General features: G+C 44.5%; 1 protein-coding gene across 2 annotated transcripts in view; it reads left to right on the plus strand.

Moving 5' to 3' along the window:
* The first annotated feature begins 17446 nt into the window (after positions 1-17446).
* The window catches only part of OLA1 (Obg like ATPase 1), a 113954-nt gene continuing 107084 nt past the window's right edge, over positions 17447-24316 (plus strand). The window contains exons 1-3 of one of the 2 annotated variants that reach the window (XM_044417727.1): positions 17447-17560; positions 18730-18830; positions 20845-20988. In XM_044417727.1, the coding sequence (XP_044273662.1) occupies positions 18730-18830; positions 20845-20988 (245 nt within the window). In that variant the 5' untranslated portion in view covers positions 17447-17560. Of the gene's footprint in view, positions 17561-18386; positions 18611-18729; positions 18831-20844; positions 20989-24316 lie in introns of those variants that run through there. The other variant, XM_044417726.1, reaches the window with a different exon arrangement.

A 24316-nucleotide genomic window follows, 5' to 3' on the forward strand; every position in this document is an offset into this window, starting at 1 on the left:
TACAGGGTGAGAAGCATTGGCCAGGTTCACTCTGGCACATGTGGAGAGGGCAGCCGGGGAGGCAACCGCTCCTTTCCCAGCGCTGGCCGGCTGATCAGCTGCTCATGCCCAAAGAAGACAGGAATGCCTCTGATGGGGGTGCCAGATGGTCCCTGTCAGAGGTGCCCTCTGGCACCTTCTGGCAAGAGGACCCGCAACCCACTCTTGGCAAGCGGCTCTCTCGTTCTGGCCTTGGTGCCGCGGCGACTTGCATCTTCCAGGTTCGCGTGACAGAACACGTGGTGGTGGTGGTACAGAGAAGCCATAGAACAGACTGCTGTTTTTGTTTAGCGGTCTCTAAAAATCAGCCGTACCACCTTACAATCTATGAACAATGACACAAAAGATCAACAGTGGTAATAAACAAGAAACCAACCCTGTGGCTTGTTGTGTCATGCAAACCTTCGCCTTCTGCATTTAAAGTCTGCACGCAAGAGGAACAGGTGGAGAATTAGGCCATGGGTCCTCCTATTGGCTTGAATGATTGTATCTTAAAAGTGCTTAATTTTTGTTGCATCATGTGCACTGTTAGCAAGCAGTCAAAGGCATCACTTTATTTCACTGCGGCTGCATATACCAGCACAGGAATTGCCACTGTTGCCACTGATCGCTAGCGAGGGATGGCCCGCAAGGGCCCCTGCCGCGGCCTTGAGAAGAACTCCAAGAGCCCGTGTGGGCTGGGCTGGTGTGCAGGACGGAGGTTAACACAGTCATTGCTCCATTCACAAAGATTACCCTTGCATGCCTGACCTACTTACAGGTAAGTTCTCTTGAATTCATGGGACTTACTCTCTGGTAAGTGTGCATGAACTCGCAGTCTTTCAGCTTGATCCCAGCCATATTGATTTATGAGTTCAATGGCACACGCTTCCAAATATGTCAGCACAGAATTGCAGCTTTCATTCATTTTCCAAGGTGGACACCTGGCATCCAATGAAAGGTTTACAATGTCACCTTTCCTCCCCTTCAAACATCTCTGTGCTGCACACAGAACTGTTCATCTTGAGTGTGACTCGGACTGTCTGTCTTTCTCTCTCTCCCTCTTTCTTTCTCTCTTGCCTCAATTCTAAAAACAAGCACCACCTTATTTTTGCTGTTGGCTTCAGAGTAAACATATGTTCCTCCTAGGAGAAGGCAAAAGGCATCTTGGCGACACAAACCACCAGGTGTTTGTTTCTGCCGAATCCCTCTGCTGCCTTAAACATTGTTTTTAATCGAGCGGAGTTGCTAAAAGACTGCTTGGCTTCAGCACGTGTTCCAGTTGTACAATGAGATCCACGCCTGTTGTAGTTCTGACATTGGTTTTCAGGTCATTCTGTTGAGGCACTATTTTCTTTTCTTAACTTCTACAAGAAGTTGAACATTTCTTTCTCTAGGCCTATAATTTTCTGAACCACCCAGTAGAAGTGAGTCAGGTATTGTCCTGGAACTGTATGTAGCACATCTGAGCACCTGTGCCCACCCTGCTGCAGCTTTGTCAGGCATGTACGATGCCACTCAAACAATGACTTGAAAGCAAAATTATTTCCAAATTACCCTTAAGGGAGAGAGCTCGTTGTAATCTTGCGTGGGAGAATAAGTCAGCACTCTGAATGTCCCAAAATGCATTATGAAATAACTGCCAATAAGCTAGCAACAGATTCTAAGTTTTCGACCAGGATCTCCTTTACCAATTTGCTAAAGTCCTATGGATATGTGCTGGAAAAATGCAACTATATTTTAAAATTAAAATATAATGGCTTGACTGGTGTACGACATGGATTACTTGTGTCTAGTACAGCCTTCCTCGACCTGGTGCAGATACGGCAGTCAGTCCCTCCCATCCCAGGCAACACGGCCATTGATGGGAACGGTGGTTCAGCCCACCTGGAGAGCACCAGGGCGTGGAAGGCTTGTGCAGCTATTGCGAAGGCTGCTGCGTTAAGGCCTGGCTCAGGGTCTCCCTTTAGCCACACTGCTCAACGGGTGACCTTGGGCCAGTCTGTTTCTCAGCCTAACACAGCTCTCAGGGTTGCCGCAGGGATTGGGTGAGAGAACCCTTTGTGAGATGGCAGAACCATGCCAGTGGGACTGAGCACTTTGAAGATGAGTGCCAAAATGAATGCGCTTTTGTCTCTTCTTTTGTCAATTGCATCAGCGGCTGGTGCAAGTGCCATGGAAGTATGTGTGTCGTTTAGCCCTTGGGAATAATTTTAGAACCGCTAAGCAGTGTCAAGAGCACCAGCTTTAGATCTATGTATAAGTTTTACATTGTTGCAAGACAAGTTTAAACAGCAGTTTCTTGTGAGCTGCTGGAACTTAATCCAATCTGCTGTTTATATACCTTTTGTTAGGAATTTATCTGCTGTTGATCTCTAATAGAGCCATCATTGTAAAATTACAACTTGAGGTGTCAGTGTGTTTTACATGCCAAATAGAACAGATATATTTCAGGGTCCAAGATTACATTTCCTCATGTATTTGTTCAGGTAATGTACACTCTGGCTATACTCTCACCTTGACAACTTTACCCAGAATCTCTATGGGAATTTTATGTTATAGCTTTAAACTAGGACATACCATAAGAACAATCTCTGTCCTTCAATTTTCTTAGCAGGTAACACTGGATGGAATCTACCTTTAATGGTTCAGAAAAAACAAAAGCCCAATATTTTTGAGCATCTCCTTAGAAAATTTGAGTCAGTTCATCTGATATTATCAGATAATTGTTTTCTGTTACAGTAGTGGAGTGTGTTTGCTGATTTTGTTCAAAAACTACCAAGATCCAAATGGCAAAGAAACATTTAGTATATATTTAATGTATCATTTGCCAGCTTTGACATCTACTGCATGATCAACTGATTACCATTCATAAAAAGCATGTATTCTTCTTACATAGCATGTGTGAGTGCTTGCCTTGGAGGGCGAGTCTACAGCAGTAGTCTTACAGCCTTGATTTGGCCTTAAATGTGCTTACGATTTCATTGCCCAAACCTATGGATTTTTATTCAGAAAGGACATGTAATCAGACCATATTTACTCAGAAGCAGGCCTCATGGCGTTCACTGAGACTTACTTCCAAGCAACCGTACATGGATTAGAGCCTTAATTATTTCCCCCTGATCGTTTCTAATTTTTGACATTTCGTGCCCAGAAGTTATGCATTGATAGGCTCAGCTGGAATAAAAATGTTCACCATGTTGCAGGAATTGGAATAGATTACGAGGACAGAAGACTCTAATAATAGGAAGCTATTATTAGAGTAAATTATATTGAACAAAGAGCCAAAATTAGTAGAGAGGTCCGACAAGGGTGCTTGCTGTTCCCTACACAGTTTAACATATTTATAGAGGATGAAATCAATAAAATGGAAAGGACATAAACTGGATATGCTTTGCTGGTGATAGCAGGTAATGAGAGACATATCAGGAAAGTCATAGAACGTATTAAATACATTTATTTTTTTCAGAATTGCAATTGAAACATACTTGAGAATAAAATTTAATATTTTAGGGACAAGTAAGAAAATGCTGTTGCTGTGTGTGCGCAAGTATTTATATGTAGGAGATATATATATATATATATATATATATATATATATATATATAGTAATAAAGAATACATTTGAATTGAGAACTGTACAAGGTTTTCAAGAAAATCAGAAAAAGTATGGCAAATCAGACATTTCATGAGTAGCACATGTGGAGAGGAAAAATATGCTTACGGCTGAAATTCCAGAAAAAGCTGAATATACATTTAGATAAATGATAGATAAAATGGAAGAGATTACATTGAAGAAGTATGAAATGTGGTGTTCAGTAAGAATGGGGGGATAGAGTAAATTGAGATTTTCAGTTCCTTTTCATTAAGGTTTAGTCAAAGGGGTTTTTCTGAAAATTGTAACATGATGCTAAGCAAAAATAAGCATGCTTATGATGCTCAAGTGTCCATTTTATGAGTGTGTGACTTCTTTATAAATGTTTTTGAGCGCATGACTTCATTAAAAAATTATGATATGCAAAATGTGTTCCATGCACCATTATCCTTCCTGCCAGAATTCAGCAACAGAGATCTTATCAAAATATTGTTAATGTGTGTGGATTCACCCACAAAAATTGTTTAGGGGGTCAAGCTGACTTGCATGGACAAAGTTTAGCTGTTTTAAAATGCATGTTTTGGTTAACTGAATTTTCAGCAAAGTGGCGAAATAAATTGGAATGTCCTGTAAAAAAACCAATGCTTTATTCAAAAGCAGACACAAAATTTTAACATTTCTTGGTTGGTGATATTGGTGAAGAATCACACATTCATTGGCTGCCACTAAGCTACTGCACCAAGTTTATGGGCTGCTGTTAACATCGAGTACCCTAAGCAACTTGGGACCAGGTTACTTTGAGGATGGTCTCGTGTCTCATGTCCTTGCTCGATCTCTGTGCTCTTTAGAGGGAGCACTTGCAGGGGCCACGTGCTCTGGAAGCTTCTCCCAGAAGTCCTTGTAGCAAAGTAGTTAGTGCTATGGCAGCCACACTCTGGAGCCTTTGACCTTGGATCAGCCACCACGGTTCTGAAGTTCAGGTGCCATCTTGAAGCTCATCTCCTCCCAGCACTCTGCCTGTGGTACCTCCAACCGTGGGAGCAAAGGGGTCCTCAAGATGATGGTCTTGGGCACCCAAATTTTATATACATATATTCTTTTAAATGAACATACATGAATTTGTGCAAAACATGTGCAACTTTCAAGCAATTTTGCACAGGCCTCATCAAAAGTAGACCAAATATCCAAATAAATGTTGACTTGAAGTGTGTCTCTACTTGCTACCCATTTCTCTATTGTAAGCACTGTATGGTCCTCCTTTCACTACATTTTAGGGGATGAGTGTATATCCTTCCAATGTAGAAATATCTTTTAGCTGTCAAAAGGGCACAAAGAATCCACAAAGAATCCATTTCTCCTTCTAGTCGTTAATTTATGTGAAGCAGGTGAATAATTTAAAGAAGCATGCATCAGTGGATATTAAAGACTGTTCCAGAGCTAATTTTTTCTGTGTGATAAACTCCTTCCAAAAAGAAATAACTACAGGACATAGCTAGAATATATGTTTAAAAGAAAGTTAGCTCCATTCCTCTACCGGCAATCAGATGAATTAGATAATCCCTTATTAAAGAGACATTGCTGTGTCCAGTAGAGACAAAGCAAAACATTTTGCTGTATCAGATGCTGCCTGAGATCCATAAATCCAACGGGGGGGTGGGGGGGTGGAGGGGGGATGCCAGAGCAAGGATCCATTGATTAGCCACATTCTCAAAGGTGCCATGGATACACAAAGGTTGGGGCACCTGCTATGGACTGTGTGGTTTTATCACTGATTCACTTGTTTTGTGGCGTTTCTAGTATATTTACGGTTGTTTTGATGCCATGTTTATGGAGTTGATTCCTCTGTGGGAAGCAGCATATCAATTTGAACAAAAATAATTATAAGAATAATCAGTGTGCTGAAGAAATGGTAAAAAGAAGCTGGTGAATCTGTGTTGGTGCGGAGTGGGGGAGCCCTTCTTTGAGTCATCCCATGAATTTCACCATTTGTTCAGTAAATCATTGTTTATCACAGCTCAAATTCATGTTGTGCGTCTTTTTACCCATGATGTATAACTTAGCCCCCAGAAAGAGTGAGAGAATGGCAGAGGTGGAACATCATAGCCGGAAGTGTGGCTTCTAGATCAAGAGAGGTATTACTACCACTCTACATGACTCTAGTGCGCCCGCAACTGGAGTATTGTGCTCAGTTTTGGGTCCCTCGTTACAGAAAGGATATAGCCAGGTTAGAGTCAGGGCAGCGTAGGGCCACAAGGTTGGTGGGCGGTTTGCAGGGGATGCCATATGAGGCAAGACTGAGGGAACTGGGTCTCTTCAGCCTGGAGAAGAGGAGACTCAGAAGGGATATGTTGGAGACATACAGGTATGTGAGGGGATGTCACATGGAGATGGATAGAGACCTGTTCTCTCCTGCAGAGGAAGGCAGGACGCGCTCCAACGGAGCAAAGCTCAAGGAGCCAAGGTTTCGTTTGGATGCCAGGAAGCACTTCCTGACAGTCAGGACCCCGAGGGTGTGGAATGGGCTTCCCCGGGAGGTGGTTGAGGCCCCATCGGTGCAGGTGTTCAAGGATAGGCTGGACATCCACATGGTGGGCATGTCGTGAGCGGAGCCGGCTGGTGCCGGAGGTCAGACTAGATGGCCCAGGAGATCCCTTCTGACTCGCTCTGTTTCCTATGTTTCATTCACTACTAGCAGTTTCTTGCTTGGTCCACCAAAGGAGGTCTGTGCCTGGAAGCCACCATTCGCATGCACAGCAGTGGGTCCAAAACGGCAGGCCTCAGTCAGATGTGCATTTAAGAGCACGGTGGAGCATCACTGCAGCCTGTATCCACTGCCTTGCTGGGTGCGCTGCTGCCCAGCTTGTCCTGCTTAGGGGCCTTCTACAGGCATCCGGATCACTACCGTGGGAACAAGATGTTGAGCAAGATGTGAGTCTGATCTTCCAGGGCTCTCCTCACATTTTTATATGGCTTTCCATCTGTGTGTACATTGCACTGAACGTAGTGCAGTGCAGCTCAGACTTTATTCTAATGTGCAGCTGGGCACATTTTCCAAGTTGGGGAAAATATGTATGGCGAGGACTACATTTTTGTGCAGCTGGGCATACAGTTTGCTGAAGAGTCTGGCTGTTTCTAAAAAAGCAATGGGGGGAAAAGAATAAAAGAGACAAACAGTCAGTATGAACCGTGTTCCCCTTTCATCCTCTTAAGCATATATCAGAGTTCCAGAATGGGAGAGTGTGTCCCATCTGTGATCCTAGAACCTTTTAGGGTTGTTTCGAAGCCAACCCCACTGCATCCCTGGCCTGGTTCAGCCAACTGAGTCCCCCAGCCCCCATGAGGGCAATTAGGCAAATCAGACTGTATGTGCAAGTCAGGGAAAAGTAGCCCCCCGGCCATGACTCTGCCTGTGTGTGTTGACCACAGGATGGCTCATTTGCATAATTCTTGCCAGGTGTGGTTTCTTGTGCTGTCCAAATTTGGTCTTTTGGGGGAGCTATCAAACTACCCAGAAGCCAAAGCCTGTGGCAAGGCTGTAACGCCCCACCCTCCCCAGGTTTGTCATGGTGGCAGCAGCTTGGACTGGCAGACTGGAGCCCCAGCCCACCCTGGGGACTGGTGGCAGTGGTGCGAACCAGCTCAGCATCAGGGTGTGCTTGGAGACTATGAGCTGAACTGGGCGCAATATGTGAAAGTGCAGAATACGTTTGCTATTCGAGTTGCATGGGCACTAAACTTGGGTACCTTAATTTGCAGTTTTTATAATTTTTGGCATATATAAGCCTAAGCTCTTCGGTCAAACCGAACTCTGAGAAATAAATAAAAATGGAATATGTCTTCACATCTGAGTGCGCATTACACTGAAAGCACTGCAGAGTGGATCCTTCATGTACCATGTGCATGTGTATCTGAGCACTCCAGATCCAGGCTCTGATTGTGGCATCCCCTTCTCTCATTCATGGAAAGTTGCAAGCTGCTGAGTTCATTCTGCGTTCTTCTATGCAGCTCCTGCCTTCAGTTAAGGCAAAAGAGAGGGAATAATGCCTTCTTCCCATTGGTAGTGCTGGGGATCCATTTGCCAGGATCCTGTACTGCAGCTGTGGCTCTTGAAGTTCTGGTGAACTAGTGGAATGGGTCACCAGTGTAAAAGAAACAACTAGTCCCCAGATAACTCCAGAGATGAGTAGAAATGCTTGTCTCCACGGCAAGGCAGGTCCACAGAACTTCCTTCTGTGACATAAGAGGCCCTGCTTACCCGCCCTTTTCTGGGAAGGAGCACAGCTGCTTGGTTTTACTTGCTCCCTGTTGAGCTTTATGTCAATAGATTTTCCAGTGTGATGGCAATGCAGGAAACTTCCCCTAGAGTTGGAAGGGACCTTGGAGGCCATCTAGTCCAATCCCCCAGTGAGTGCCTTCTCTCCAACAGATGGCTATCCAGCCTCTGCTTAAATACCTCTTGTGCAGAAGAGCCCACCACAGGCTTTTAAATTGCAAGGTGCAGTCTATTTCACAATTTAAACTTTAAAATTGAAAAGTTCACACGAGAACTGAGTTGGAGAAGCTACTCAATTCCCAGCAGAGAAGTGCTTGCAGCTACATGCAGCGGGGCTTGCAACAAGAGGCCAGCACTTAAGCACGCACACTCCCTGCCCTTTTTAAATGCGTGATTTTCCTGCTTTCCTGGGCATCTTTCCTACCCTGGGTTCTTCCTGCATGTGGTGCCCCATCCATCCATGCAGGGAGGACCCACCTTACAAGTCGAGGGGATGGCGCAGTTCTCAGCGAGCCAGTTTAAGAGTACTGCTGTGCAGTCTAACTTTTGAAGCAACTATGAATTACTCTTCTGTTGTACTTCTGGGCTGTTGTAGAAAACAAAGGAATGTGGGCAGTATATTTCTCACTTGGTGGCACACAATATTTCTCCCTAGGTAAGCTGGCCCTGACATTTCCTTTTCATTTAAGTTATTGTTTCCAGAAGTGTCTACGCTGTTGTTCAGAGTTTCCTTACAAGCAGTAATCATCTCAAAAAGCTTTTGAAGATCACAGTTGCTGAAAAGCCTAGATAGAAGGATGTCCTAAATAATAGCATCATGTATTTTGACAGGGCCAATTTAGGTGGAAAGAATTGCTGTTTACTTGCTGAACGCTTATTTTACTTGGCATATTCTCTGAAGGACATGGCATGTGAACTGGAGCCATTTTCTTGTTAAATCGAATACTTAAAAATATATACGTATTGCAATTTGAACAAGCAAAAATATGCATATGTTTCTGAGGGTGATGTCAGGGGAAGCCATATACCTCAGGAACATGGCAAAGTCAAAAAGGAGTCGACTTCTAGAATGGCTTGTCCTTTTTTCAGAACTGGGGTGGATTGAATGAATACTGATCCCCTCTTCTTTCCCTGATGACCAACTGTTTCTCAGGTTTCCAGCTTGGTGTAAGGACCAAAGTAGAATTGCTGTGCACAGGTCCAACTGGACTGGTTTGTGCATGAATGCCCACAGATCAGGGATAATTAAAGTGCCGCACGGGCAGGCATGAGAGGGAACTTAACTTCCCAGGAGAAAAATGGCCTTAAATAGCTGTTTTCTTCAGGCAAAAGGAAATGGGTGAGCTGGGAATCTAGCTTCCCCTTCTTGTCCATCCATGCTGCACTTGAAATCTCCCTCTCATCCCCACTTTAGAGGGATTCAGCTAGATCTGTGTAGGTTTGTATTACTATTGCATCTAATTTACCTCAAGCAACCCACAAAATTCATAGTATTTGTGTATGGGATGTGAATGCTTTCTTAACTCTCTTTCAGCTCTCTTAAAACTCCTATCAGTCACCAGCTTTAAATGCTATGGAAGCCTTGTGAAGTCTTGGTGATTAGCAAGATTATAGCGATTGAGAAACTAGTTAGCATGGTTTCCAAGGCAAAACTGCAAGCCAGCATGGCATAGTGGTTAGAATGTGCCACTGAGACTTTTTGCAAGAAAAAGTTGGGGAACAGAAGAGTAGAAGTAGAGTTGGAAGGGCTCTATAAGGCCATTGAGTTCAACCTCCTACTCTGCTTTCATACGTGGTCACCCAGGGCCACACCTGTCCAGCTCAGCAAAGGTGACTGGTCATGCTTGCTTGACAACAGCTAGTAGGCAGTCTTCATAGCAAAAGTCAACAGTTGTTGCTAAGCCTGGGATGCTATGTAGGTTTGAGCAATGGGGAGAGACTTCAGGCTTCTGAGATCAACCTTATTGTTTTTTCTTAAATTGTCAATTGCCACCACTTGGAGTTGGATGCAAAACAGCGGCTCCAAACAGCAGACATACACCAAACAGAGTGAATAAATAGGATACCTCTGAGCAGATGGCTCTGACCAAGAATTTATTGCCCTTTTGATTGAGCTTGCAGTCCTTGAACACATGTGAAAAACACTCCTAGTTTTCTCCACCCCTTTCCACAGGGGTTTGTTATTTCAGCGGCTTAATGTGGGGGCAGAGGTGGTTGTTAGTATTTGGGAAATTATTGTGGATCTAGTGAAATAGGGAAACCCATGCAGATCTATTGCAAATGACCTAGATCTATCTGTAGATCCTGATCTGCCTTTTGTCCACACCTGATATGGCAGAGAAGCTGAGCCTCTGGCCTGCAGGATTCCCCAGGTAGCCACACCTCCGCCTTTGTCCCTCCACTACTTGCACTTTCCAGCTTTTCTTCCCCCCCCCCAAAAAAAAAAACAATTAAATGCCACTTCCAAGGCTTTGCTACCAGCCCTAAGGGCTTTAGGGTGCCATCCTATGCATGTTCACATTTTTTAAGGTTTACAATTCCCAGCATGTCCCAGCAAGCCATGCATGCTGGTTGACCATTTTCAGTCTAAACATATTAAAATTGCTAGTATTTTGGCTTCACCCACCACTGTAACGGGCCCCTGAGCTTTTCCAAAACTGAATTCAGAGCTTGGGCTAAAGAAGTTCAACACCCTGTAATAGATGTGCATATAATGTTGCAGGCAACAGTATTTGAATCTAATTATTCCTCTTTTGAGTATTTATTTACATTATTTATATTCTGCCCTCCACTGTTTCCATTTTCAGAGAAGTTTACAAAACTGACAAAGAGGTGTGTGTATGGGGGGGGGGGTTAAATTATTTAAGCCATATTAGAATAGCACAGTGATAAAAAAGAGGTTCAAGCCAAATTTAGGGGATGAAAAAAGCTATATTAAAATAAATAAAAGGTGCTCTTGGTGGAAGACATCAAGAGCAAATAGCTATGAGTGTCCCATTGATGTGACCCGCAAACTGAGCCTCCTTGGCCACTGCCACTGAACCTCTAAAGTGGTAGGGGACCTCAAAAAGGGGCTTGGAGGATTTTCTTAACATGCAGTCAGCTTTGTTTGTCATTTTGAGCGCAATGGTTCTTCTCATCTATCAATGTCATGCTCATTTTGCCCAAGACAAAATGCCTAGACACTTTTCTGGAACAATGGAGGAAGGATTTGTTCTTCAACAAAAGAAGTTACATGCTGGCTTAAAAAAGATGTCTGTAGTCTTAGCCCGTCACCACACTTAATGGAGAAAAGGTTGTATAACACTGCAGAATTACTTCTCTCTTCAGATAGGTTCCCCGTCTCTCCCCTCCTCCCTCTCATCAGCCACGTTGTCCCTGGTTGTTGTTTTTCCTCTATCCCATTTCTCCGCTTCATTTCACTTTCTGAGATTGTTAGATGCTTTCACATGCTTAGTGCTTTATATTAACTTTCCTTCGTCATTTGTTCTCTGCTTGAATCCTCCTTTGGCTATGGAAAGACATTCTGCCATTATTTTAACATTTGTCTTCAAGCATTTTCCCCCTCCAAGCTATTGCTATTCCTAGCTGACATGGGACCTGAGGATGTTAGCTTTGTGGCCATTCCCTTTTAACACGAGAAAATGCAACTTAAGGAGCACAGAATAATAATAATAATTAAAATATACTCCTTATTCCTTTCTGTTGAAGATTATTGAGTCCAAAAATATTCCTGATTAATAGCAGTTGTGTGCTGTCTGACTTTTTATTTGCCAGCAAAAGAGAAAAGAATATTGGCAACACCTCAAGTTTACCCTTTTCTAGGCCTGAATTGCTTAGTACTGACAGAGCCAAAATATGAATTAGTTCTGTTATTCTGCACAAGTGAAGCATGTTTAAATGGCAGTCCACATGCCAAAACAGGTTTCCCCATGCAAGCTGGTATTCTGTTACACAGGGTGGGAGGAGACTTTGCACAGTGTGGTAACCTCCTTCTTGCAGCACTCTGGCTGCAGGCACAAGGCCTGTGGCAAACCCAGTGCCAGCTGCCAGCACCAAGAGTAAAACAAATCCAGTTTCCCAAGTGCTGCCAGTCCCTTGGGAATGACTAGCCAATGATCTCATTGGGGTCTCTTATTATTTCTTCATTTAAAACTTTTCTATACTGTCCATTACCAAACAGTCTCGGGATGGTCTTACAATAAAACAGTAAAGCACAGCATTAATTTTGTACAATAAAACCCCAATTAAATCACAAGGTAAACCTTAAAATACTGGGAAAATAGAATGACTTTGGCTTGGCACAGAAAATAAAGTGTGGGCGCCAGGCTAACCTCTCTGGGAGGGTATTCCATAGCTGGGGTGCCACTGCAAAGAAGGCCCTTCTCCGGGTAGCCACCCTCCTAATCTCCTTCAAGGAGGGTTCCCAAAGAAGGTCCTCTGATCCAGATCTTGTGCTGGGCTTCTCTGCAGTCCCCTCCCCATGGCCCTGGGGTAGCACAGGGTTTTGTTACAGGTTTTGCTTAGCACGTTGTGTGCAAGCTGGGGAATGTGAAATTATGTGAGGTGGTGGAAACCGGTGCCCTGCAACAGCAGGGGGCTGGACCCGGGCTCCCTCCAGGTCTACTGTTCTATGATTCTATGTGGTGTGACCCAAACTGTGGTGCCCCTCCTTGTAACTCTCCCCATGTTCACTCTCAAAGCAGGCTGGGTTTTATGAAAACAGGGTAAAATAGGTATTCAGTAAATGGGGAAAAGATTAGTTGGATTCTGAACAGAGTAATATGCGGTCCTGCTGGCAAATTGGTGGTACAAGAAAACAAAAGCAGAAAATACTGTTTAGCTGGCACAGCCCTGGGCAAACAATTTTCCCGGTTCCTTGAAAATACACTACATCGATAGTAAGGTTCTCCTGGCGCCTGTATCAGTCATCCCTGCTTTGTTTTGGGGGGAAAAACTACAGCTGGCTGCCTGTCCTGGAGAAACTTTCAATGTTGAATTTTCAATGTTGGAAGCCGTCCCGAGGCTTATGCAACTGGGACGGAATATAAAAACGCTAAATAAATAAATAAACTTTGGTGCAATCTCCTTTTATGCTGGAAGGGAAAGACCGCCGTCTTCCTTTCCCAATGGCGTACCTCCACTTTGGTCCCTCCCCACCTACCTGGATGCAGATTCTAGAATTCTTTGTGCTTTTGTTTTGCGGACCCTCAGGGATTCCTCATGGTTTAGGTACCAGGCCATTTACTCTTCAGTAAGGTTGCTAAGCAGAGGTGCTCAGCCTTTGGATGACTCAGCCAGGGCATCTGCATTGCACTGTCAGCATCCAGATGGGCCTGCAGAGACTTGCAACTGATTGCAAAAGGGTGATTTCTGCCCGGTGGACTAGGGTAAGATGGAGTCAGTATGGTATGGCAGGCCACTCCACCACAGCACACCAGAAAGCAAATACAGCTTTTCTGACCCCACCTGCTAGGCTGTATATAAGCCCAGCTGCTTGCCAAGTAATCAGGGCTGGCTCTTCCAGGAGTGGGCAAGGAACAGCGGCAAGGTGTTGGAGGACAGTGTGTGTGTGCCAGAAGCCCCCGAAGCTGCCTAGTGGGGGATTCGCACCATTCATCAGTGCTGAAGGAATACGCAAGCTGCTTGTTCAAGCAGCTCCTACAAATATTTATTTATATATATTTATATAACACCACCTGTCAGCCAAAGCTTCTCAGGCAGCTCATAAAACTAATTTAAAGCCATTACATAAAATGATATAGTAAAATATAAGATAAAAAATACATGTTTAAAACAGAATGAAACTGAAATTGTAAAAGTCAACCAGCAGTGCAAAGCTATAATGCACCAATACATTAAACAAAAGAAAAGTTTTGGAAAATAAAAGCGTTATCTACCTGGCATTCAAAATTTAGGTGCTCGGCGATCCTATCTGTCACGGGCCTTCCACAGCCAAGGTGTCACCATGTTTTAATAGTCATGTGGCTCGTCTTGTTGGGTGGTTGTAGCTGAGGAAGGGCCTCTGAAGAGGATTTTAGGGTTCAAGCAGGTATACAGATAATCCTTCAGGTAGCCTGGCCACAAGCCGTTTAGGGCTTTGGAGGTTAAATCAGCACTAAGAATTGGGCTTGGGAATGGAAGGAAAGAGCCAGCCAGCTCTTTCAAGGACTGGCTGTGCCAAAATACCCAGGTCTCCAGGAGTCCGTCCTCTGCCAGGCATGGAAGCAGTGTTCCAGGTCAGTGCCTGTATTCTATGGTAGGACCACTTGGAAGCCCATCCTTTTGCCCTAGCCAGTTTTCTCGGGAGCTGTGCAGTGTCCCTTTGGCTGGAGGGGCTCTCCAGAGGATGACAGTGCTGGAGGGCATCCCCAGCTATTCTCTTGCTGGGGCAAATGATTCACCCCACTTCATGGCAGGTCTGGCCATGATTGGAAGTGGTATCTGGTCCTTGCCTCAGGTAGCAGCACCTCTTCAGCCAGCTCTGCAAGTGGAAGGAGTACATAAGTCCAACTACATAAGCCTTCCCCCAACTGGTGCCCTTTAATTATTTAAGATGGCAACTCCCAGCATTCCTGACCCTTGGCCGTGCTGGCTGGAGTGAAGGGAATTCCAAAAGAATCTGCAGGGTACCAGGTTGGGAAAGGCTGTGCAAGCGCATTGCCCATGAGATTTGTTCTTTGCAGAGGTTGGGACAGCTTTTGAGCTGACTGGAGGTTAAAGAAGTGGTCAGAATAGCAGCTGGTTGAGAGAGGCATCTGGCTGAATATGCCAAGCAAAAACAGGATGTTTTGGAGGAAAACAAACTCAGAAAACTAGCACATGTCTCCTATTTGGAGTGGGATGGACAGGAAACTGCATTTTTGAGTATGGCAAGACCTCATTGCCTTGGCCTGTCTGGAATTAGGATTCATTTCAGGGGCTAAGTGCTTTCTTGAGATTACTTGTAAATTGCCTGTGGATTATATGGCAATTACCAAGGGCATTAGACCCAGTGAGTCTGATGGTGCTTTGAAGTGACTCCTAAGAGGCGTTTTTTTCTGTTGCTGTTTTTCATTTGTGCTATAGTTTTCATGATATGTCTTACACGGTAATCCTCAGCACACGGACACTAGCTTGGGAGTCAGCTTAGTAGGATTTACTTATGTCAATATGCATAAGAAAAGCCCTGCTGGATCAGCCAGAAGCAGGGATACAGCATGGCTGGGGTGGGCCAGGAAACTACCCTGAGGCCCCACAAGGCTAGGGCCTAATATATTGGATGCTCTTGTCTAAGGCTCGTGAACAAACAAGGCTGTACTTATCCAACTTTTCATCTTTTGGGTACCGCCTGTACATCACTCGACACTGCAACTTGAACAGGAAAGGGGCTGAAGCTGCAACATACAGTGCCTGTCCTTACTATGTATCTTTGCTGTATTAAGAGCATTGGCTTTCTGGCCCTGACAGTTGTCAGGTGCAACAGGGGTGTCATGGGTCATCTCAGGAACCCCAAAGGGCCCAATAAGCTCCGAGGCATATGTTTGACATTCCTGGCTTAACTCTAATTAGTTATCAATGGAAATGAATTGGATACAACCTAAAGAACTTCCTGTCATCCAAATTGCCCAGTAACCTGTTTTCTTTCCATTTGTGCAGAATGTTTTAAATTGCTGATGGTGCCTAGAAAGTAACAACGAAATGGGATCTTTGGTGTTTCAGCTGTCATTTCTATGTGTCAAATTGCCAGCACTTGGGTTTGTTATTTTTAGAATGGATGATTGTGCATATGGGGAAAGCAATCTCTGTTTTGACTCTGATGTGGTTCTTGGTAGGGATCAGTGATGTGCTTCTGTGAGCTGCTGATATACGACAGGTTCTTCTGCTTACATAGGAAAGAGATGGAGCCTAAATCTTGAGCTGGGTAGCGTCACTCACGTGCTCCATTCAATGAAGTGATTTTGCAGAGTCCTGTTATGAATCCAATAATCATAGGTCACCTGAGAAATGTATTAGTCATGAGATAGATTAAAGCCAGTATGTATGATGGTTAAAGGAAGATCTCATAATCAGAGCTCACCAGGTGTTCTTGGGCAAGTCATAGGTTTAGTTGTGGATAAAAATGAAATATTCTCCATTAATGTTGCTTGAGTAATTTGGAGGAAGGCTGGGAAAACTGGTCAAATAAATTAAGTGTAAAATAGATGTCTTATATTTAATCAGTTCAATACTCCAGCTAACTCAGTACTGCCATCTCCAACTGGCAGCAGGTTTTTTCCCTTTTAAAACCCTACTACACCAGATTGCATTTAACCGCAATTGTCAGTGAGCAAATCTGTTGCATTTGAAGGTCTACTGCTGGACTGGGGGCTGAACTATGAGAAAGAGACAAGATGGCAACCTTGTGTACCTCAAAGTTAGCAGAGTGTTGTAATTTGAAGATTCTTCCTACTAACTTTAGCTGGTGAATCATTTTGAATTTCGTATTGTGTTACTTATAAATAAGGCATTATCTTGAAATTGTGTTCACTGCAACCGCCTTAATTCAGCTGGCTCTTTCTGAAGCATATTATGTGTTCATGAGTACCCCCACATTTTAATTTACATTGGCAACAAGAGGTATGTGTGGAAAAACCTGCCAGAGATAAATAAAATTGAATGAATAGAAAGGCAAATGTCTATGTATACCACTTTAGGTCAGACTTCTCAAAGGCACAACGAAGACCATTTAGACTAAAGATACTTGAGCAATGTGGCAAAAATAAATCCGTAACAGAAGGAATTGGTATCTCCTCAGTCAGAAAATGATCAATTGTATCTGTTATTATGTAGGTTCTGGTTGGCAGGTAGCATAGTCCGCAACCTATACACATTTACTCAAGAATATGTCCCTTTGGAGACAGTGGAACTAACTTCTGGGTAAACGTGCGCAGGAATGCACGATTCATATCGCCTTTTGTCTGTCAGGATCTGTGACTCTGTTTTCCTTCTCTTTGTTACGACTGACATATGCGGCCTTTCCATCATATGGCTATTTGGCTTTGACAGGAGACATGTAAGGTCACTTACCGCTCAGTCCCTCCCTTCGTCTGAGGCAACCTGTCTAGGAGTGGGCTGCACTCTAGGCAGAAGTGAGCCCCGGACTTTCAACACGGAACGAGCCAGCCTGAGCCACCATCTAAATAACCTCGGAAGTTCTCCCGCTGCGCTGTTTCATTCATGCCTTAGACAGACTCATGAGAAAAGCAGCTTAAGGACTGCGCCCTGGGCAGGAAAAGTGCCCCAGAGGTTGCTTGCTCGCTCGCTAAAAACAGGTCGGGAGCAGAAGCAGGAAAGAGGCTTGCTCCGGCTGCGGAATTGTCCTCGGGCGCAGGAGGCAGGCTCGCCCTCGCGCACCGTGCCTCCTGCACCGACGTGGGGGGGGGGGGAGGAGCGCAAGGAGCACCCCCTTCCCGGGCCCGCCCTTCCTCGTGCAGCTCCGCGCACCCCGCTTACACGGACCCCCCTCTCCTCCTCCCGCTCCTCCTCCCATCATGACCTTTCCCCTCTGCCAGTCCCCGCCCCATAGGGAAGCGCGTCCCGCCTGTTCCGCCGGCTGCGCCCGCTAGGCTGGAGCGTGGCTGGGCGCGAGGGCTTCCGCGTTCTGCCTGCCGACGGGGTCTCGGGCGCAGCGCCGCATCGTCTCGCCCGGCAAGGTGAGGCCGCCCGCTCCGCCCGTGCGGCGGGACGTGGCGGCAGGAGGGGACCGCGCGCCTGCTGCATCCCGCGCCGCGTGCGGCGGCCGCGGCCCGGTGTGTGCAGCTCCTCGCCCGCTCCCCCCGTTTCCCTGGAGGGGGTGAGGTCGCGCCTTTCCCGGGGGGGTGGGGGTGAGGGAGCCAGCGGCAGCAGCCCCACGCGGGGCGGTGGGGGGCAGGCGCCCGCGGAGAGGCCTGTTGTTGGGGGCGGGGGAGAGGAGGGACGCGCTGAGGCTCTGCCTCTGCTTCCCACCTGCCTCCGGAGGGGCCGCGGCCCGTAATCCAGCCCGGCTCGCTCAGCTGTCTCGTGCAGGCGAGCGGGAGCGGGAGCGGCCGAGCCGGGCGTGGGTTTGCGGGGCGCCCGCGCGCGGGGGAATGGGAGGGCGTGAGCGCGCTGTCCCCCGGGAGGCGAGGCTGGTTGCAGGGGGCGCCTTTGGGCCCCGGCGGGCGCCTCTCTGCGTCGGCATCAGAAGCAGCGTGCTTTCTTGTCGAGGCTGGGATTCGGGAGCGGGGGGTAGCGGGCAGGTTGCCAGCCCTTGTGTATGCACGCAGGCGCGTTGCGAGGAGGCAGCTGGCGCGATCTGGGCTCGGGGTGCAGCCGCTTCTCACTCGGTCGACGCCTCCGTCGCTTGTGCCCCGGCGGAGGAGCGTGGGTCCTCCGCCGCGGAGCCCTCCCGCCAGGCGGTTTGACTGCCTGGAAAGTCATCGCGACCGCCACTCAGAGCCGAGAACGTCAGGCTCGGAAGTGGAGCAATCGGCGCGTGGGTGCTGAATTTCAATCCCTTCTTGAGCTCCGAGCCTGTTATTTTTGGCTCCGCATTTCCAGGGGCTTTGCAGAAGCTGCAGCAGTCAGATCCAGCTAGTCGGGGCTGTGGTGCGGCAAGGGTGCCATGCACGGCAGCGTGCCGGGCTCCTGTCTGGCTGTTGCCCCCATTGCCGGCAACTCTTGGGCATCCCAAGGGCCTCCTCCTCGGCTTCCTGTTATGCGTGCTTGGTATGGCTCCCAAAAAGGTACCTGACATATTTTGGATTATTATGTATCAGAAAGCATGTTTGCATTTGGAATCCTCAGAGGTAAGTGAGGGAGTTTGGGATTTAAATTACTTTGTGTTTTCTGTTTTTCATTTTAGATGCCCCCCAAAAAGGGAGGTGATGGAATTAAACCACATCCAATCATTGGAAGATTTGGAACTTCCTTGAAAATTGGCATTGTTGGGTTGCCAAATGTTGGGTAGGTGATTAAAGGGATTAAGCTTTGCTTAGTCATCCTAAAGGTGGTAGGCCCTCTTGAATAAATCAGAGAAGAGTTGTGCTGAAGTATGTACACTATGAAATATTGATGATAACATTTCCTTTGCCTATATGTTTCCTGGACTTTATGCTTATGTCATACCTAAGTTAAAAAATTTATGATGAAACAAATGTTCTGACCTTGCATGTCTTTAATTTGAAAACTCTCAATGTTTTTAGCTGTTGTCTTAAAATAGATATGATTATTAAATTAGCTTAATAAATGGGTAGCTTTATAGATACATGGTAACAAATCAAGTTATCTTCATGAATTAAGTAAAAAATAGTTCAATAATTAAGTTCAGTATGCTGTCACAGACATTTTAACCTTCATATCCAAAAGTTGATCTTTAGAAATAGAAGCAAAACTTGTGTGTGTAAAGTATTTTTGAATTCCCTGTGAAAGGATTAGTTGTATGTGATTGGATATATACATAAAAGGACACAAGTCTGTGCTTCATTTAGTTAGACATAAAGGAAAATATAGTAGTCTTATACCTTGGCTTTCTTTTTGTCTTTTTTTGAAATGTAAAGTAAGGGAAATATAAATATTGAGCAACAAAAAATAATCTTCTATTTGCGACAGAGCCTTACAGAATGGGAAGCACTAAGTTTTGGGAGAAAAGTGTGTGAAAAGAAAGTTAAGACTCTTGTAATCAGTCAGTATTTTTTATTTACTAATATACTTGATAATTAATGTCAGAGTTTATGTGAAAATAATATATATTGTTTTCCTCTTTCAATATATAGTGCCAACAGTATACTAGATGTTTTGCAAAATTAGTGACATTCTTCTGTCTAGGTACTATGAAGTCTACATTAGACAGGAGTTGAGAGGATTGGCTGCAATTTGAGAATTTCTCAGCTAAATACTGAGAAAATGTGTAGGGGACAGTCGGCTAGCAGAAGTGGTGCACACAGAGGGTGATGCTTGGAGTGGTTAAGGAGAAGATTTGCTGAAGAATAAAGTATTGAGGAGGAGAAGAAGGGAAATAGCTTGATAAACATAGAAGAGAGAACCTATTTTAGACACAGGAAGCTGCTTAACGGAAGGTATGGAAATGGTCCTTGGAGACAGCTCTTAATATTAAAGAAGAGAGAGTTAAAATGAAAGGAAACCTGCATTCTGATACCCCTGAGGCAGGCTGTCCAGGAGGGACCCTTTAGGAGCCCTGCCCCTTCCTATAGCCCTACCCATAATATTGGTTTCTCTGTGCTGAGGGGCCTGGGAGTGATCTCCTGCCTCTCTCTCCACAAGTTGATGGTGCTTCGCCTGTCCCACACCTTCCTCCATTGGGGTGAGGCAGGTGAAACATTTTATGGGAGCACTAGCGGTACAGAAAGTAAGGAGGTCCTTCTGTTATTTTCTACTGGGAAACAGGGTGGCATGCAGAGAAAACTGGAGGGATTTTTCCCCCTGTCTCCTTCCCCAGTTTCCAGTAGCCTCCAAGGGCTTGTAGGGGCCCAGTTTGATGGGAAGGCCAAGTAGGCCAAATTGGCTACCCCTGTCTGACTCAGGAGGAACCTCTGGTTGTTTGCAAGGTATGCCTCAGAGTAGGCAGGTTGACTTTGCTTTCTGTTATTTCTATACTCAGGTTTATAAAAATGCTACAAAATTTATAAAACTAGGCCAACTTGTGGGGATACCCTAATATTTTGGAAATGTTAGAAGTATGTTAGCAAAGATGGATTGTTTCATAGAGTACTCTTTTAATTTCACATAAAGCAAAGTAAACTGTTCCGGTCTATAAATGCAGTTCCAAAATTATTGACCAGCGTTCAGACAATAACTTTATTGGAACCAGCCAAATACGCACAATGCTGTTGTGAGATCTCCTGCTCTTCAGGCAAGATATTACAAAAAGCAGACCGGTTGAGAAAAAAAAAAGAGACTGCCTGGATTAATTGGGGAGCTTATCTCACATACGACACATCTGTTTTTTATTGTTTTCAAGGAAATCTACCTTTTTCAATGTATTGACCAAGAGTCAAGCTTCAGCGGAGAACTTTCCTTTCTGTACTATTGATCCAAATGAGAGCAGGGTACCTGTGCCGGATGAGAGATACGATTTCCTTTGCCAGTACCATAAGCCTCCAAGGTAAAACAACAAAATAACTTTAAAGTTACTAGATTGTTAATTTGTTCTTACATAAAGACATACACTTCTCATTGCCAAACTTCTATTGGCAATATTTTTGCAACATCTCCTTTAGTGCGTTTTTGTATTTGTGTCTTTGCCACTTGAGTAATTTTTTAAAGATGGGGTTGTTTTTCTATAGCAATCAAATTTGAAAGCAGTTCATAGTTTCAAAGAGAAATTATTCTTCAGGAAACTTGAAACCATCTTGCGTGCAAATCTGAGGGTGTCATATGCCCATCCATTCTAGCAATTCACCCGTCTAGACATGAGTTAGCCATTTGGCATGTGGAGAGCCAAAAAGAGGAACACTGCTGATTATCTTCCAGTTTACAAAAGCTTCCTTACTTATCACAATTATTTGTTTATAAGCCAACCTGTAATATAGCCCACCACTGAGAGACTGAAGCCAGAGCCCTTTCTGTGGTAATACCCCAGATGTGGAATTGTCTAGCTCCCTCCCCTAATGCTGTTTTAGCTGCCCCTTGGAAACAATGTTTTTTCCAACTAACTTGAATCCCTGATAATATTGAAGGTTTTAATTCTACTACTTACATTTCAAGGATTTCATTTGAACTATAATTTGATGTTGTGGTGTTTTGTGAATTGTTCTGGGAGCGCTGTTATGGCCAAAAAAGCAGTTTAAATGCTTTAATAAAAATAAAGTAAATATGAAATGCTTCATTATTGTATATTTTCTTCACACTTCTTTATTTTGGGAAGGACAATCCAGTTTGGACAGTGAATCAAGAACTTAAACAATTTGTTTTAAATATTCTGTTTTACCCCTTCATGCAGTTGTTCTCTGACATTTGGGGCATGTATTCTTCCCCAGGCTCATCTATCCTGTGTCCCAGTTGGTTTAGTTTACTGTTATCTGAGCAGTAGGCCTAGTGGGATAAAGCAACCCTGTCACCGAAGCAACCCTCTGCCATTGAGCCTTGGGGCCTCAACTTGTACCAATATTCTCTATATTCTTCTTGATGGTCTTTAGTGTGGGGAATGTAAGGTATGAACTTTAGGATACTGAGTGTAGTGTAAGTCAGCAGGGTTTGCTTCTGACTAAATGGGTGTATAATATATTGTTACAGAGCTATATTGAGCTCCAGGATCTCTTAGTTCTCTCTCTTCATCTTCATTTTTGTTCACTCAAGGCTCAAGTCTTGAAGGAATTTGTTGTACTGCAAGGCTGAGCAGAGGGATCCTTTTCACTGGCGGATATTGTCAGTGGATGGACCCAGTTAGACCTCACTGTTACTCTTCCAAGAAGCTGGAATGTGCCAGTGGTATATCTGAGAGAGTTTTCAGGTGCAACCATTTTGTGACGAAAGGAGGAAATACATGGGCCATGTGGTTCCTGTTCCTCTGCATTTCTCCTGTGTAAAATAGCATTGTAGGATTAAAAAAACCCTTGTATTTTTGTAATTGTAAGAATGGCAGAAAACTAAGATGGCTTAACTGTGGAATTGCTCTAGAGTTCTTATCTTCCCTGTCTAAAAGATTCACATGTTTCTACTGTTCTTCAAGAGCAGACAGCTGAAAAGGTTTACCTAGTCCAGGAGTCGGCAACCTTTAACACTCAAAGAGCCATTTGGACCCGTTTCCCACACAAAAGAAAACACCAGGAGCTGCAAAACCCTTTTGACATCTGAAATGAAGATACAACTGCATATAACATTTTTTACCTTAATGCTATGTACATCTTCATTATGATTTAGCTGCAGCTCTTGTTCAGTCACTAAAAACTGTTATTTTTAATCTAACATTATAAACTAGTAGGACTCCTTTCATATATTTTGAATAGGAGAACAGCTTCCCGCAGAGTCAAAGTCCATGCCAAAGGGCTGCATACATTAAACAGCAAACCCCATAAGTTCGTCAGCAGTAAAAGCAAATGAATTACCCACTTACCATTAAACATTTGGTTTTCTTCAGAAACTTTTCTTCGATTTATCCATGGTTGGCCTAGTGGGGGTCTCAGATACAGGTGTGTTTAGTGACTGATTAGCAGACAAACAGTCAAGTGCTGTGAATTGTGACAGGTCCCAAGCGCAGCTTTTACATTCAGAGGAAGGAGATTACATTGGGACAAAGAGAATCTTTTCAGCAGCCTTTTGTGTAACATGAGAGCCTGCAGGAAGCTTGTTCCACGCTTTCTCTCCAGTGTTGCAATTTACTGAACCTGCTAGCGCAGCGTTCCTGAGTAGATGCCTCAGCATCACCTATCGGTATTTTGTAACTTGGATTCAAGAGCCACGTGCGGCTCCGGAGCCGTGGGTTGCCGACCCCTGACCTAGTCCACCGCTTGCTCTGGTTGCTCCCTTTTTCCAGTGAAAAAGGGTGAGCATAGTGCAGCGCATTAGCAGGATAATGGGACCTTTTATCTTTTGTCTTTGTCCCTGCTAAATAATAGGGTACCTTACATTGGTGTGATATACTTGCAAGATCAGATTTTGCTGAATTAAAGCCCAAGATCTGTGACTCCTTGGAAAATAGACAATAATGAAGTACATGATGGATAGGGCAGAAGGGGGGGGGGGTCCTATGCATTACTCTATTTTTGGCTGTGTACCATATGTATTCACCCATAACAGATATCCATACATATGAATTGTAGGCCAGTGTAACTTTTGGGCCTCAGTCAATACCTCTGATGACACAGGTAGCTCTGAGGCTGTAAAAGCAGCAGCTGTAAACTTGGACTCTCACAAACAGTTTCCCTGCATATATTGCCATGCAGCTGTAGCTGACCATTTGTATTTATCATGCAAAGCAGAAAATGGCAAAAACTTATTGTCAGAACCAATAAGTAAAAATTACCCTGTTTGTCCAAATTCACCAAATAACCTTCCGCCTGTCCCTTCCTTCCTTCCTTCCTTCCTTCCTTCCGTCCTTCCTTCCTTCCTTCCTTCCTTCCTTCCTTCCTTCCTTGTGGTCATAGACTAGCATAAACCAATGTGGGACAGCATAATGGATTAATCAATGCTTTTTCCATTACTCCAATGAAAATAACAATTTAAAATGAACTAAAAGTCAAAAAGGCAAGTTATGAGCACTACAAGTTAAAATAACCTAGGCCACATAACTGAAACATGTAATATAAGCATGCACATAATGGTAATACTAATAGAAATTTTGTTGAAATTCACTTTAGTTTAATTGTATAAAATGTATGGATTTATAACTAAACAGCATAAGATTTTCTTAACTTGGGTATTGCCCTGCAGAAACTGGATACTTGATGTGTGATTTTAGCATCTTTATCTGATAGAAGAAACTCAAGTTTAGC

Source organism: Varanus komodoensis, unplaced genomic scaffold (assembly GCF_004798865.1).
Source record: "Varanus komodoensis strain SLA01 unplaced genomic scaffold, ASM479886v1 scaffold9, whole genome shotgun sequence".
NCBI classification, from domain to species: domain Eukaryota; kingdom Metazoa; phylum Chordata; class Lepidosauria; order Squamata; family Varanidae; genus Varanus; species Varanus komodoensis.